Source organism: Triturus cristatus, chromosome 11 (genome assembly GCF_964204655.1).
Source record: "Triturus cristatus chromosome 11, aTriCri1.1, whole genome shotgun sequence".
Taxonomy (NCBI): Eukaryota; Metazoa; Chordata; class Amphibia; order Caudata; family Salamandridae; genus Triturus; species Triturus cristatus.
The window spans coordinates 499,843,537-499,858,898 of record NC_140594.1 but is presented as its reverse complement, the minus strand read 5'-3'; the positions used below and the strand labels follow the sequence as shown (position 1 = coordinate 499,858,898).

General features: G+C 44.0%; 1 protein-coding gene across 1 annotated transcript in view; it reads right to left on the bottom strand.

Annotated features, from left to right (window-relative positions):
* SLC25A37 (solute carrier family 25 member 37) overlaps positions 1 to 15,362 on the bottom strand; it is a 112,595-nt gene that overhangs the window by 28,569 nt on the left and 68,664 nt on the right. The window contains exon 3 of the mRNA XM_085633282.1: positions 1,405 to 1,461. Coding sequence (XP_085489408.1) covers positions 1,405 to 1,461 — 57 coding nt within the window. The remainder of the gene's footprint in view (positions 1 to 1,404; positions 1,462 to 15,362) is intronic.

Sequence of the window (15,362 nt, the reverse complement as noted above, 5' to 3'; positions counted from 1 at the left end):
AACTCGTCTTATTCATCCTTCAAGCAAGCAATAAATAAGCAAAATCGCACTCTCTGCTAGTCGACAAAAACATCCTCAGTAAGAGAAAACACACTTGGATGGTAATTACCAACTATAAGACACTTACCCCGGCGCCGTATCTAAACGTCACAATCTCGGCCTATCGAAAGTTACAACTAATGGCCCTTCGCCAAGGCAAACTCTCGTCCAATGCAGCTTAGCAGACATGGGTCCACAAAGGGCCGAAAGAATGCAGACTATGCGGTAACAGCAAAGAGGACTTTATTCATCTAGTCTGCATTTGTCCTAAACTATCACAAGCACAAGCCACTTTTTTAAAACATGCAATGAACACCAGAGGTATAAGGACATGCAGATCTGCAATTATAGCAAGCTTGGATCCAACAGACATCTCACTGAACTTTCAACTAATAAAGTTCCTCTCTGCACACGTGAATGTACTAAAAAATGAATTTTGAGTATTGCACCTTAAAATCAAATAAAACTGATTGGACCTGAGCAAGAATTTTGCATTCTAAAATAATGGAGAGCAGGGCATGGTCGTCTAGAGAAACATTCTCTCTCGGACAGTAAATGCTTGGGTTGAACTAGCCGTCAATCATAAAGTTTTGAAAACCTTAGTATATTATTAAGAGATTAATTAATTGATTTATGACATCTTATACAGAGCTGATAATTGTCACAAAAAAAAAAAAGTTATGACTTTTTGGATTTACATGTAATAATTTTTACTGTAGTTTTTAATGTATTAAAAAGTGTATTGTTGTGGTTTTAATTAACTTAAACAAAAAAAAAATTACTTTCACTTCAGGTTCACCTTTTACCCACACAAAACATTAGAAATTCAGCCGTTGTAGTTAGACTTAGGCTAAGAAACTACAACTTGCACCCAAAGTTACTTAACGGCACAAGTTATAATTTCTTCATCAAGTGTAACTGCTGAATTTCTATGGTTTTGTGTGGTTAATACCCGAATCCAACTAGAACATCCCTGTAACCTTTGATTGTGTCTGTTAATTTCGATTTATTTATTTACAACCACTTGCAGCCAGGCCCTGCAGCCTACCCCGGCCGCATGCACCCAACCCTACAGTGTGCACAGCCTTTGGCAGCACAGACATTTCACCTGGTTATCAATCAGAGGTCAGGATTGGCTACGTGGTTGTTAAATTTGTGCATACATTTAAAATCCTGCATACACAGCTCAGAATATCACCTGGGAAAGAATAGTAGGTATTGGTGCATCACAAGGAGTGTGGTATCTGTGTAATTACTGCGGTGATTTTATATATATATATATATATATATATATATATATATATATATAAATGAATCATTCATTGCAATTAAAAACTTAACAGATGATAGACAACACCACCTCACCTTCGGCAGGATTCATAACTGCATCATGGAGTAATGTGGCCATACTTCCAGCAACCCCTGAAAGCACAAAACATTTGGTTAGAAAAAAGTTGCTCCAAATAAAACCAGACTGACTCATTCAGGCAAAATAAAAAAAAATCCGTTGCAGCCTATGATACCGTGTTTTTAAAGGGGTTGGAAGGGAGACAATTACAAAACTGTAAGCTACCATCTAAATAGCTGCCTTTTTGTTTAGTGCAAAGGTATAAGCAATTTTAACATTTAAGACCCAACTAGACTATGGCACACCTCATTTAACCTCCTGCACAGTTTGCCGTTTTAAAAAAATGGAAATGGCATGGTAACAGAGAAATTGTCTACATAAAAGTATCTCAAAGGCTCCAACAAGTGAAAAATATGGATGTCCTTTCTTGTTCACTGGTAATAGACAGCCATATAGAGAACAGTAAGATATCAATAAGCCAATTCATGAATCTTTAGCAAAGTTACTAAATACTGCAAGGCATGAAAAGGAACTCTGTTCTAGTAATTTCTTTGCTCTTGGTTGTGACCCTTGTAGAAAGCAGCTACTGCGCTGTGGGTCAACACCTTTTATGGGTTCTAACACATCAGTGTCTAGAAGGTCAGGGGATGACAAAGGCACCAATAAGTTCAGGAAAATTGATCACCACATCCAGGGGCAGATGTTATCAAATGGGACACCACTGGGTTGCAGCGCCTAGAGCCTTGTCTTGCCTTAAAATAAGAAAGAAATGCATATTGATAACCAAGGATTTGATGGCAGGGAATAGACTTCAGTTAGGGAAAGCAGCTACTCCTAGAGACAGTCATCCACAGAAGTGCTGCCGTTTTACCTACAATTCCAATGGTAATGTGAAAAGCAGAGGCTAAGGTGTGTTTAGGTATCGCCTGAGCCAGCGTGCATGCCCTGCTCTGCGAGGCTTTAGTAAGGGCATTAAACCTCTGAACACACGCTCGTGCGTGTGCTTTTTTTAAAAATCTCCCCCTATTGGCCTTTGCGTGCGTCTTTCTAAGAAACACAGCACGCAATTGTCCCAAGGTGGGTGCATGTCCCGCCTTCTCTAGTCCCTGCCTGGCCTAGGGGTCCGCGGGAGCAAGCAGCAGCGCCATAGGTTTCCAATTATCACGCCGCGTCTCGCGGTTGCGTTAACTGGAAAGAGGGGCAAACGCGGCACTTTCGCTGCCAACTGGCAAGCGTGGTCACGCTTGTATTTAAACCGAGAGGAACAGGAGTTATAGAGGCCGACGCTGGCAGCACTACATAATTGTTTAATTTCACTTTATTACTAAGGGTCTATGAAGTGTCAACATGAAGCCAGCTCAGGGTCAATTAGCAACTAACTGCCTTTGAAGTTCTGGGGCGTACCGTGATTGTGCGCTGTAAAGATTACTCGTGGAGCAGAGTGAGAATCCAAGCTTCTTTAATAGTATACACCAACACATGCTCCGTAACGACGGAGCGCCTCAGATGCTACCGTTCACCTGGTCATCAGCTGTCAACTGTCAACATTCCAATCTGACAGCTGATGACGTAGGTAGCCAGGTACGGAGCGCAACATGGACATAAGTCATACGTAACACATCTTCCCCCTTAAGGAGGGATGAAAACAAGGATGAGGGAGAGCATAGAAGAGAGATAGAGAGAGAGAGATGGAGAGAGAGAGAGAGATGGAGAGAGAGAGAGAGATGGAGAGAGAGAGAGATGGAGAGAGAGAGAGAGAGAGATGGAGAGAGAGAGAGAGAGATGGAGAGAGAGATGGAGAGAGAGAGAGAGAGAGAGAGAGAGAGAGAGAGAGAGAGAGAGAGAGAGAGAGAGAGAGAGAGAGAGAGAGAGAGAGAGAGAGAGAGAGAGAGAGAGAGAGAGAGAGAGAGATATAACAATAAAACAATGCAAAATGTCTAGTCATACAAGAACAATACATTGTAAGATGATGCAAGTAGTAACCAGAGAATAATTGCTCTGCAAAAGATGATATCAATAAATCATTCACGTACATAGTCAGATAGCTTAACGGGTGTTAATACCCTCCTACCTACCCTGCTGGTGACCAGAGTGTGGCCTGATTCAGAAGTGGGTATGGAGGGTAACCTTCTGCTAGTTCTTCCAGTGCTTGAAGCACACAGAACACCTTGGATGGGGGAAGAGGTAATCTGTCCGGGTTCGGTCTGCTCAAGAGATTGGTGAGCGTGAGGTTCGCAAACTACTTCCTCATCTGAGGAATCAGCGAACGTGCTATCATGAACACGGTTGTGTGTTTCCCTTTCAGCGTTATGCCCAACTGGAGTGTTTGCACAACGTGAAAGAGCGGAGAAGTGCCAAACCTTACCATCAGTGAGCAAAGGTGAATTACAATACACTTTACGTACAGATAGGGGCTGTGTGAACTTATCATTGCCTTTGCTAATATGTCCACTTCTTCTAACTTTGACTGTGTCCCCAACTTCTAGCCTGACAGGTTTGCACCCATGTTTAAGGTCATACCTTTCCTTGCAAGAATCTTGTGCTACTTTCATTTTTCTCATAACTTGTACATTAGACCAGTCGACTCTCTTTGCAGCCTTGGCTCATCCTACATTGTCCTTTGACAATGGTGTCCTACCACTCATCAGTTCAAAAGGGCTATGCCCTGTAGTGACGCATGGTGTGATGCGGTAAGCCCAAATGGTGTAAGAATTTCTTTTTTCCATTCCAGCTTACTGCTGTTGGCCAGTTGTACAATCCCTTTGGTAACTCTGTTAAATCTTTCAACCGCCCCATTACCGGCGGGGTGATACACAGAGGTGGTCTTATGACAAATTACATTTCTCTGGATGTATTTTTTAAAAGTTTCAGACGTGAACTGAGGTACATTATCGCTGATAATGGTTTTAGGTAACCCCTCACGTGTGAAAACCTCATCCATAAATTTTAATACACTCAAGGAATCTGGTTGAGTAATGAACTTCACCTCAGGCCATTTAGAAAAGTGGTCGATGAGGACAATTACATATACTTGTTCACCATTGTCCAATACGGGTCCAGTAATGTCCACCCCAACCCTTTCCCATGGCATGGAAGGGCAGGGAATAGGCTGTAACGGAGGTCTAAAAGTTACCTGAGACTTATCTGAATTTATACATAGGGTACAGTCCCTGACTACTCTTTCCACAGCAATACTCACACCAGGCCACCAGTAACTATTCTTCACTCTATTCTTTGTCTTGGCTATTCCAAGGTGTCCCTCGTGGCAGATTTGTATGATTTTCCTTCTTAACGTGTTGGGAGGAACGACTCCCCCCCCCCTTAAAAGTAAATCATTTTCATTACACAGTTCGTTCTTCACCTCACAAAAATGTCTTAGACTCTCTTGTAAGGATGATTTTTGACCCCATCCATTTTCCACCCTCTCGATCACCTCACATAAGCTTTTATCTTTTTTTAGCTCAGAAACCCATTCCTCTTGCGATATTCCATCAAGGTCCTCCTTCACGCTAGCAATGCAAGGTTCATCACCTTCATCTCTTTCCTCGCGATCAGGCAAAGGCATACGACTCAAAGTCTGCAACAACGTTCTTAACTCCAGGGACATACTCTACAACATAATTGTACTCAAACAGTTGCATCGATAACCGTGCAAGCCTAGGTGATGCTGCATACAAACCCTTTGTGGTAAAGTCTTTAGTCAAAGGCTTGTGGTCACAACGTAGGGTAACCTTGTTGCCCCAGATAAATTGCCTGAAATGTTCAAGTCCCCAAACACAGGCTAGTGCTTCACGCTCCATAACAGAGAATTTTTCTTCACTGGGAGTCAAAGAGCGTGAGGCAAAAGCTATAGTAAACTCATCTCCTTTGATATCCCTTTGAGTCAGCACTGCACCTAGACCTCTACAACTTGCATCCGTCGTAATGATGTTGCAAAGAGTGGGGTCAAAACCGTGTAAAGGTACCGTGGAGCACATTTCCTGCTTTAAGGATACAAAGGTATCCTGACACTGATTATCCCATGTGAAATTGCTCTTTAATTTCAACAATTGTTTTAAGGGGTAGGTTTTCTGTGAAGTTCTTTATGAATTTCGCATAAAATTCTACTAAACCTAAGAAGGATCGTAACTCCTCCTTGTTCTTGGGCACAGGAGCTTCGTTGATGGCTTCCAAAAGTTCTTTCTTTGGACGAATTCCTTCACCTGTAATTTCGTGTCCCAAGTAATTAACCTTACGGCAAGCAAATTTACACTTCTTGTGCTCAGCTGTCAAACCCTTTTCAGAAAGTATACTCAGAACCAGGTTGACCTTGTCGTCGTGTTCTTGCCTGGATTTTCCCATGACAAGAATGTCATCTTGGAACATCAGGAGATCAGGAACGGCTGCAAAGAGGTTTTGCATTAACCTCTGAAACACGTGCACCTCTTTTTACACAATTGTACGGCCTATTAATTTATCCCGGAATTTCTCCGATTAAGCATGACTGGCAAGCACTAAGCAGTGGGTAGGATTTGGCACTCTGTTTTCAAATTGTGCGGTCAGCAACTCGTTTGTCTGCGAGTCGCATGAGTGCCCTTTAGAGAGAGCAATCGCCGAAGCACGACTGCGCTCTGATACTACCCATTGACGGTCAGGCAAGCTGTTGCACATAACGCTACCTTCTTTGTCCCATACTGCCCTCTAGTGGTATTTCGATGCAAGCAAATCTTTGAACTTGAATATACATGTTGCGGCTGCAGTAAATTGCAGGTTTGCTCAAAATATGACAGAATGTGCATAGCTGCCACGTTTTCAGAACGCATGTGCGAAACTTATATGTTTTAAGTGTACCCAAGAGTTAAATTCTATATAAATCATACCAATGTTGGCGGAGCCTTTTTTTTCTGGGAGGGCGGGGGGGGGGGGGGGGGGGGGGTTATACAGCACGAACTCGACCAGTAGGTATTGGAGCGCTTTACATGAGCACCAGTTACACAAGGACACATTCACTTTTGGTACGACCGGGGAGATTAAGTGATTTGCCCAGAATCACAGGCCGTTGAGCTGACGCAGAGGCTCGAACTCTGGGCGTTAGGCCACATCCTCTTCCCTCCTTCTCTGGTAGTATCTATTACTGTATTCAAACAACAACAATCAACCGTAAACACGGCAGTACCGGTTAGCAGTGTCAGATGAACGAGTAATATCCGTGATTTTGTTGTGAATAATTAGATTTGAAGATAAGAAATTGTAAATCAGACATCAACAAGGTCGGTGGAAGGGTACTCTATTAGTCGTTGAGCATTTCTACATCTACTCCTCAAAACGATCGGCTTTGGCAATTTCGGACTTTGAATAGGCAAGAAAAAATCAAATAAAGTGTTCGATAAAGAGCTCTCTCTTCGCAGGAAAGTTGTTTTAAATAGGTTTGTTTTGACTTGGCTCTCTACTCCCACTGCTGGCCATCAAAGGACTGGCGTGCGGGCTGTCAACAGACAGCAAGTCATCCCAGGGCACCAGTCGCACACATCACTTGCAACCTAACATAATATCGGTTTGTAAAGATACAGGGCAGTCTCACCACGGCGCTATTTTAGATATCTGTTCGCATTTCGTTTGTGTTTTAATGTCGTGTTTACAAAAGCTGGTCACTTGATCACGTCAACATAATTTGTTTCGTCACTTGCTATTTTACTTTTCGAATGAATGTGTATACATGTTGTTGCCCGCCCTCCCTCCTAGTTGCCTGCCAAACAGTTTGATAGTAAAAAAAACTGACAATGAAATGAAAAGTATTCTTGCCAGAGATTTCGAATCTCTTTGTTCACATTCCTAAATTCTTATTTCCCAATCCCAGGCGTTGCACTTGATCAGATTGCACACATTTGGGCAAGTGGCTCATATAATGTACTTCAGTCAAAGGTGCAAGGTCTGCCAGTAGAGAGAAATAGTCCCCACCCCCCAAACTTATGTCAGGCATGTTTAAATGTAATCCCGAATTTATGGGGGGCGTGGGTGCAGTGAAAAAGTAAAATACTGAAACTGTACATTTCTTAAAGGCTGAAAAGTAGAATTCCTTTCCTCAGAACGGAGTCGACTTTTCAGCTTCCAGACAACAGGACAGATTTTCAGATCAGCGTGCCGCCGAGTAAGAAGACAATAAATTACTGCCCGGTAATCATTTGGTAATGACACGCCAGGCCTGGGACACGACCACACGCCAGGTGATTTTAGCAGCACGTAAGCAGTCGCCAGAAACGCCTTGTGTGCTGAAGCAGAAACAAAAGGTTCAAACAAACCTGCCAATTCACACGATGCCACCCGTGTGACACATGATATTGGCTCCCATCACACAGTCTACCGGTGAGGAGCCAATATCGCACGGTTGCAGGGAAAACAAGCTGAAACAAGCATTGGCATAGCCAATAGGTCTCGCCTTTGAGACCTTATAAGTGTTTAGCCATGCAACAGTTGATGTTGCTGCACAAAGGATATTGTGCTGGATAACTAAACACTTATAAGGTCCCAAAGGCGAGACCTATTGGCTATGCCAATGCTTGTTTAAAGTATGCTGCTGTGGGCTGTGGCAGAGAGGATTGTGGAGATGTAGGAGAAAAACTATATGGTAAAGTGCATTAAGGAAGAGGGAAAGATTGCTCACCTACAATCAAGAAGGAAGAATGAACAAATGCATGCTGCCTATCTGGAATATGCAAGAAGGGAAGAGGCTCATGAGTGGAGGGACAGGCAGTGCTTAATTTGTAATAAAAACAAAAAAGGCCCAGTGCTCTTGTCTGGAGGCTACTGTAGCTTCCACCACACATTGCCCCTGCCATGCTGTCAGCCACAGGAACAGCACAACTACTACCCATCAGACTTCTAAAAGTGTGACAGTTCGGACTATTTCATGCCCCCAAAGCTAGAAGAATAGCTTGGGCGGCAGGTAATAGTCATTTTTAGTATATATTGAATTTGCAATTAACTGCTGTTGTGGTCATGTCTAAATTAGCCAGACGGCGCTAGCTTGTGTCAGACTTTCACAAGCGCCGCTCTTGACAATTAAGTGCTGGTGCTGAGCACCAGAAATCACCTGCTCAAATTCAGCATTGGGGGTAGGTGAGAATGGTAGACCTTGCTAGTTATTCCTACTCCCTTTAGAATAACTCTTCGTAGGGGTTTGGTTCAGTTCCAACAACTTATTGAAGGCGAGCATAAATGGATGTCTCTGAACCTAAAACACATCCTGGAGGTAGGGAGGGAGAGGAGACCCAGTGCTTGAGCAGAACACATACAAGCCCTACAGCTGAGTAAAGGAAGAACTGACCTGGAAGCTGCCATCAATCCTTCCAGGAATACAGACTAGGAAAAGGGGATTCTGCTTAATGAACCTAGATCAATAGTGCATCGATACCAAAACCAAGAAAAGGATGTCAATCTAAATGTCACCCAATCATGAGCAATTTGAGAATAAACCAACGGGCAGCACACATACCATCTTGAGTGCATGTCTCATGACGCAAAGCGCACCTCAGTTTTCATTCAGTGAAAATAAAAAAATAAGTTTTGGTTTAGCTTAAGGTTCATTGGGTGGCCCTGCAATTTACCCCGACTACCCTGCTCTATGTTTTGGCCCACAGCCTACATATCAATTTCTTACAACATGACCAGTGTATTACGACTGTGTCGCTACTGGGACAACAAAATGTGATGTGAATGGGGGTTTGGGGCAAGCAAACATAAGTCCATTATTTACAGATATGTTAAATACATTATTAAGCACACTAATCACCCCCGGAGGGGTCTCTCGGTGCTCGGGCAGACACAGCGTTAGTTAAAAGATTACAGATTCAAGAGCCATGATTTTAACAATTTCTTTAAGAAAGGTTAGATCGACACGGGGGGTGGGCAGATATTGTGGCAACTTATTCCACTGTTGGGGGTCGTTGGGGGGGCTACAAAGAAAAGGAGCAGCCCCCATACCTGGCCGTGCCTATACACCGAGGGTGTTGTAAAGGTTGCTCCCTATATCTAAGATTGCAGGTGAGAATATAGGGCTGTGTCCTGTTTTGTAATTAACACGGGCCGCTTCCATGTAGAGTCTTGTGGACCAGGTATAGGAGCTTAAAAAGGGCAAGCTTTCTTACAGGGAGCCAGTGCAGATCTCAATATGGATTCCGAGTGAGGGGAGGTTGCAGATCAAGCGCGCAGCCATATTCTGTATAGCCTGAAGCTCAGAAAAGAGACCCTCATTCATGGCAACCATGAAGGTGATACCGTAGTCCAGGCGACTCCCAATGAGGGGCCTCGTCTGCAATGGTAGCCAGTGGAAGGCTTTCCTGCGCATGCGCATCAAGCCAAAACACATTCCAGAGACTGAGTTCACATGTTCTTTCATAGACAAATTTGCGTCAATTAGAACACTAAGGGATCGGAGTCGGCCCCAGCTCACTGGGGCCACTGGTCATTAGGCCAGAGGGACTGAACTTTCCCAAAGAGCAAGATTTCAGTCTTAGTGGAGTTCAGTTGAAGGTAGTTGGCTGACATCCAAAGAGCAACTTTCGTCTTACATTACCTGAATCTTAGTTTGGTGGATTCAGGGTTGGGCTCCATAGTGATGACAAGCTGTGAGTCATCTGCCTACGAGATGACATCAAATCCACAAGATCTTATCACTTTGACTAGGGGGCCACATAGATATTAACAAGCATTTTCAATGCAATAGGTCTCGCATTTGTTAAAGTTAGAGCTGTTGGCGTTGAAAATGGCAATGCTTTTTACTTTTGTTTTATTTGTTTGCAGTTGAGTAATTATATGTGCATAGGGCTAAAAGAAAAATCCCAAATTCTGCCCCTAAAACTGTGTCTTTGCCCCTGTATCCAATTACCTTACGAACTATCATGAAGCTGAAGAAACAGAAACATAGAAGAAACACCACTTGTGGTGTACTATTAGCACCCATGCCTTCCTGCCTAAGTATGCACGTGCTGGGAGGAGCATATGTGACAATATCCGAAAACCACACCAGCTTTAGGCAATGCTTGATCTGCAAGTAACTACAGCAAGGTTTCCCGCATCACATTCACCCATGGTTTCCACCAAGGACATGCATGTCTATTAGACTGAAATCTGTTTCCAACTATTTAAAATTATTTTTTTGGGCAATTACAACCTGATTGTGAATTGAACAATTATTAACTTATGAACATAAAAGGAAAATAGGATAAGAGCAGCCTGTTTGCTGTGTAATATCCCAGTTAGTCTGAACTGCTATCCTCTTTAAAGAAACACGTTACAAAAAATATCATGGGTGGCGATGTCAATCTTTCTGTTGCTTGCACTGGCTAGTACATCACAATATTAACTTAGCATGGTAAAGGAAGCAAGGCTTGTGAACAGCGCATGAGTTCGTAACATCTGTGAAGGTTAAGGTTTTTCTCAAAGAGGCACACCAGGAGAGCAGGGGCATTGACGGGATCTAGGAAGAGTGGGAAGCAAAGCAAGACAATCAAACATGCGTGCACCAAAGTATAAAACAGGGTGTTAAGAGAATCAGTCAGAAGCAAAGAAAGTGCAAAGCTCAGTGAAGAAAACAAATAACAAGCACCTGAATACACTGTACAAAATTTTGTAATCCGAAAAGTAAAGGTTTAACTGTTCTCTTTGTGTAAATTAAATTCGCCGTGCTGGGTCCATACTAGACACGTATCTATTATACAAGAAAGACGTTATCCTGCACCAGCCAAATGAAGGTGCCTGACTCAGACTGCAATAACATAATTTTACTAATGAGCGAACTGCAGGAGGTTAGGTTTTAAGGGACAAAGGATCCAGGCTAAGGATTTGCTGACCTTTTGCGCTGCAGGCCTGAGGCTCGTGCGGGACCGCTCTTGTGTTTTCAAAGGTCTTAAGTAAAGGAAGTGACTGTAAACTAGACATCTCGGGCGCAGTGCAACGGAGCATATCCAACATTCTAATTGCAGCTAGGAACAAGTTATAAAAAAGAATTTAAACAAGCCTTGTGTTTGTCTGTAATGCAACTTGTTCGGATGTAAAGCGCTCTGATACCTTCAGGTCAAGAACACACTACATGAAAGTGCAAATAAATCAATAAAAGCCTACCTCTAGCACGTCCGTTCTTATTCTGTGATGCCACATGCCTTTGGATGGGGCTGTGGATGACGTCTATGGCAGGAACGGTTTCTGTGGGGCAGACACGGGGCATGTAGCCGTTGTCCGGTGGCTCTACCGCGGGGTAACAGTGTGAGGAAAGGAAGGCAGTCAGTAGGGCTGTGCCATGATAGTGTAGTCCTCCATGTAGGCAGAGCACGGGGGCTGCTGTTGGCTGAAGGGAGGCGGTGAGGAGGAGCCGGTTCGGTATGCCAGCGGTCCCCCCCCTTGACCCATGGCCTTGTGCATCGCCTCAGCGTTGCACATATCTGGGGCGGTGTGCTGCTACAGCCAAGCCCCTTCAGGCCATATCGACGGTTCACGGGACAAACTGCCGCCCCGAATGCCCCAAGCACCTCGGTTTAAAGTGAGCCAGGAGCTGCAGGCCAAGACCACCCTCTCTCTGGCCCTCAGCCAGTCCCCACACTGTCTCCCCTGCCGCATGCACTGCAAACCAGCGTTCCTCCCGCGGGCCGGGCAGCGTACACCACAAGGGTGAAGGGGGAGGACTGATTACCACGGGCTGGTGGCAGTGAATTGCCGGAGCAGGGAGAGGGGGCCGACTCACCTCGCTACTTGAAGGTGTCCCTAACCATCAGTGCTCGCACGACCAACAACGGAGACGATCAACGACGGAGACGGCGTGACCAGCGTGACAAAGGTGGAGAGCTGGACACGGTGCTGCTAGATGACAGGCCGGAAGCGCAGCGTCGGCAGGGGGTTGAGTCTGCACAGCACGCCCAGCATCTGCAGCGCTGGTGGTGGTCTGATGCAGAGGCAGCTGCCGGGACAAAAATTAACAAGATGCGCCCGCCATTGCCAAGAGTGTTGTGTGTGGTGCCCACCGCTGCCATTGCACTGACAAACAAGGGCAAAAAAAGAGTCCTTAAACACAAGAGCGGAAGAGCTGAAAGCGGACGAAAACTGTAGTTAGGCTGTGCTGCTTCCGGAATAAACGGAAGTGACGCATCCTAACTACAGCCAATAACAAGCCCCATAAGAAAAGCTATGCCAATGTTAAACAAATGGCAAGGAGAAAGGGAAAGGGGAAGGAGAAATTACCCGGCAATAGGCGAAGTTTCTCACAACATACAGATTACTTGATGCCTCGTAGAGGCAGCGCATGCGCTGCCTATGCAAGACCTAAAAAGGGTGTGGCTCAAAAACGGTCCCTGTGCAGTACAATCGCTCTGGATTTGAAGAGGTCAAGCTGTACTGAATGAGTTCGATCAGCCAGAAGTGTTTCAACAAGCCTAATTGTTTACCTGCCACTCCAATCTCCCTCAATCTTTGAATTAAAGATGCATAGGAGATGGTGTCGAAAGCTGGGGACAAGTCTAGTAAAACCAACATGGCTGAGTTCCATCAGTCCAAGGTCCAGGAACTCCACTTATGAATTTCCGTACTATAGGAGAACCGTAATCCTGACTGGGAGGGACCCAAAAGCTAGCAGGTTTCTGGAAACGCTATAAGTGGACGTTTGACCAAGGTCTCCAGGACTTTTCCAAGAAAGAGAAGCTGAGCTATAGGTCTATAGATTGTCATCTCTCGTGGGCCAGCTGTGTTTTTTTTTAGTTTTTAGTATCGGTCTGACACGAGCAATTATCCATTTTACTGGGAAGGATTCAGAGCTCAAGGAAAGATTTTGCAGGCCGGTAGTAGGGGCAAGAAGGGCTGAGGCCAGAGTGGCCATAATATAAAGCAGGACAGGATCATCCGGAGACCCAGATTTGATTGTATTAATCGGGGCCAACACTTGTTCAGGAGTAACTGGATTTAAAGTATCCAAGATTGTGGGTTGGATAGGGTCTGGCGAATTACATAAAGTCAGCCCTCTGGGCTCCAATCACTGGGAAAAGACATGTAGATCTTGGAGATATTTTCCTCAAAGTGAGTTGCAAGAACATCGCAGAGGACCTGAGAGGTTGGAATTGGTGGGGCACAAATTGTGGGATTAGTGAATTCCTTCACAAATCTTATTAATCTATTAATCCTGTCTACATACGACTTTCTTGCTACTTAGATGGTCTTATGACCGTTATCTAACGCAGCCATTCTATCACCTGAGAGCTAATCTTTTTACTTGACCCTGGAGGTTGATGGACTAATGCACCCTTCCTGATGGACCTTGACAATGTTTCAAGTTTAGAAATAACCATCTCTGCCTAGTCGCTGCTACCAGATTCTAAGAGTACTATTATCACTGCGTTTCTAAAAGCAATTGCCACCCCTTCACACCCACTTTAGGCTATTGATTCTAATTAGGCCTATAAGCCCAGGGAAAAGCTTATGGGAATGCACGAGACTGCTGTAGCCATGTTTCAGTGACAAAACAAAGATCAGGTCTTTCTGTGGCCAGAAGACCCCATAGTTCTAGCGCGTTTGAAAATGGAGCTGGCATTTAGGTAGAGACAGTGCACCTGTGAAATGGTGGACCCAACAGTCTCGGACTGTTTCTTTCTTTTATGGAGGAGTCCGGTCCACCAATATTGTTATCTGAAGGGTTGCACCTACTGTGGGAGGGAGGGATGAAATAAACTAAATTATACTGATTACAGGTGTGGGGACCATATTCTAAAAAGAGCTCCCCAATACATAGTGAGAGACTGTATGCCTACTCTTACCTTTAGCTTCAATTACCCTAAATCTATGTGAGAAACCCAAACAGAAATGAAAGCAGTTTGTACGAGTAATCAGTAAAATGACCAGCCTCATCTTCTGTAGTACTACATAAATTAACTGCAAGACAGCCTTCACAATGGTGGAACGGGAGTATTGTTTTAGAAAGCATGTAAAAGACATTGTGGCTATCAAGCACAAATAATGGGCATGCTAAAAGGCAATCAAAGCTCTCTTGCCTTTACCATAAGGGATCTAGGACTTCTACAAAACAATTAATAATTGAAGTACATCTGGATAAGTAGGAGACTATGGAAATGGTAAAACAGGTCTTCTAAAACGCTGACCCACTAAAGGGCAGCCCCTCTTTAAGTGATAAAGAAGCACCAGGTGTTGTCTATGACATCCAAGTTTGAAGAGTCCTTCTAGCATCCATGGCGTGGCTTGTCACTTCCACTCCAGGCATGAAACCAATGGGAGCACCTAATGAGTCAAAGTTGAAGTTCTTAGTCTCCATTCTTCACGGATTACCAAGGGGCTATTTAAAACACAGGCTATGATGCACGCAGATAAAATGCCTAAAGTCATGTTACTAGATCAGACTCTTTCTATTTTTCACAGAAGGCTATGCTTGTACATATACACACAGAGGATGCATACATAAGGAAGATTGGGGAATGATCAGTTCAATAATTAGCCAAGCGCATTCTGTGGGTCCAACCAACATCTTCAGGATTGATCTTTGAATTCCACTGTAGTGCCTTCAAGCACCAAGTAGGTTGTCTCTTATAAAGTCCTGACTATTCCTCTAGACGAGGTTAGGTAGGCTACATGTGAACCAAAGGAAAATTAAATTAAAAGAAAAAAAACACCATAGATACTTTTACTACTATGCAATAGATCCTTGTGCTGTATGTGTCCTCCACGCGCTTGAATCAAATCAGTAAGAGGCATAGTAACGTAGGAAATAGAAATAAAAAGTCATGTCGCAACATCACAATCTTGAACACCTGAAAAGCCATCAAAATTAAAGGACTGCACTACTAAATCAAAGTAAAAAAGAAAAAAAATGAATGATGTATGTGTTACACTTATTACATTTTGTCCTCCCTCACAACTAGCAGGCACTGTCTTCTTGCAGCAAACGTCTTCCCCAAAAGTAAGCTCTTCCTTAAAACTTAAGGTGAGCAAACTGCTTAAGAGTGCAGCC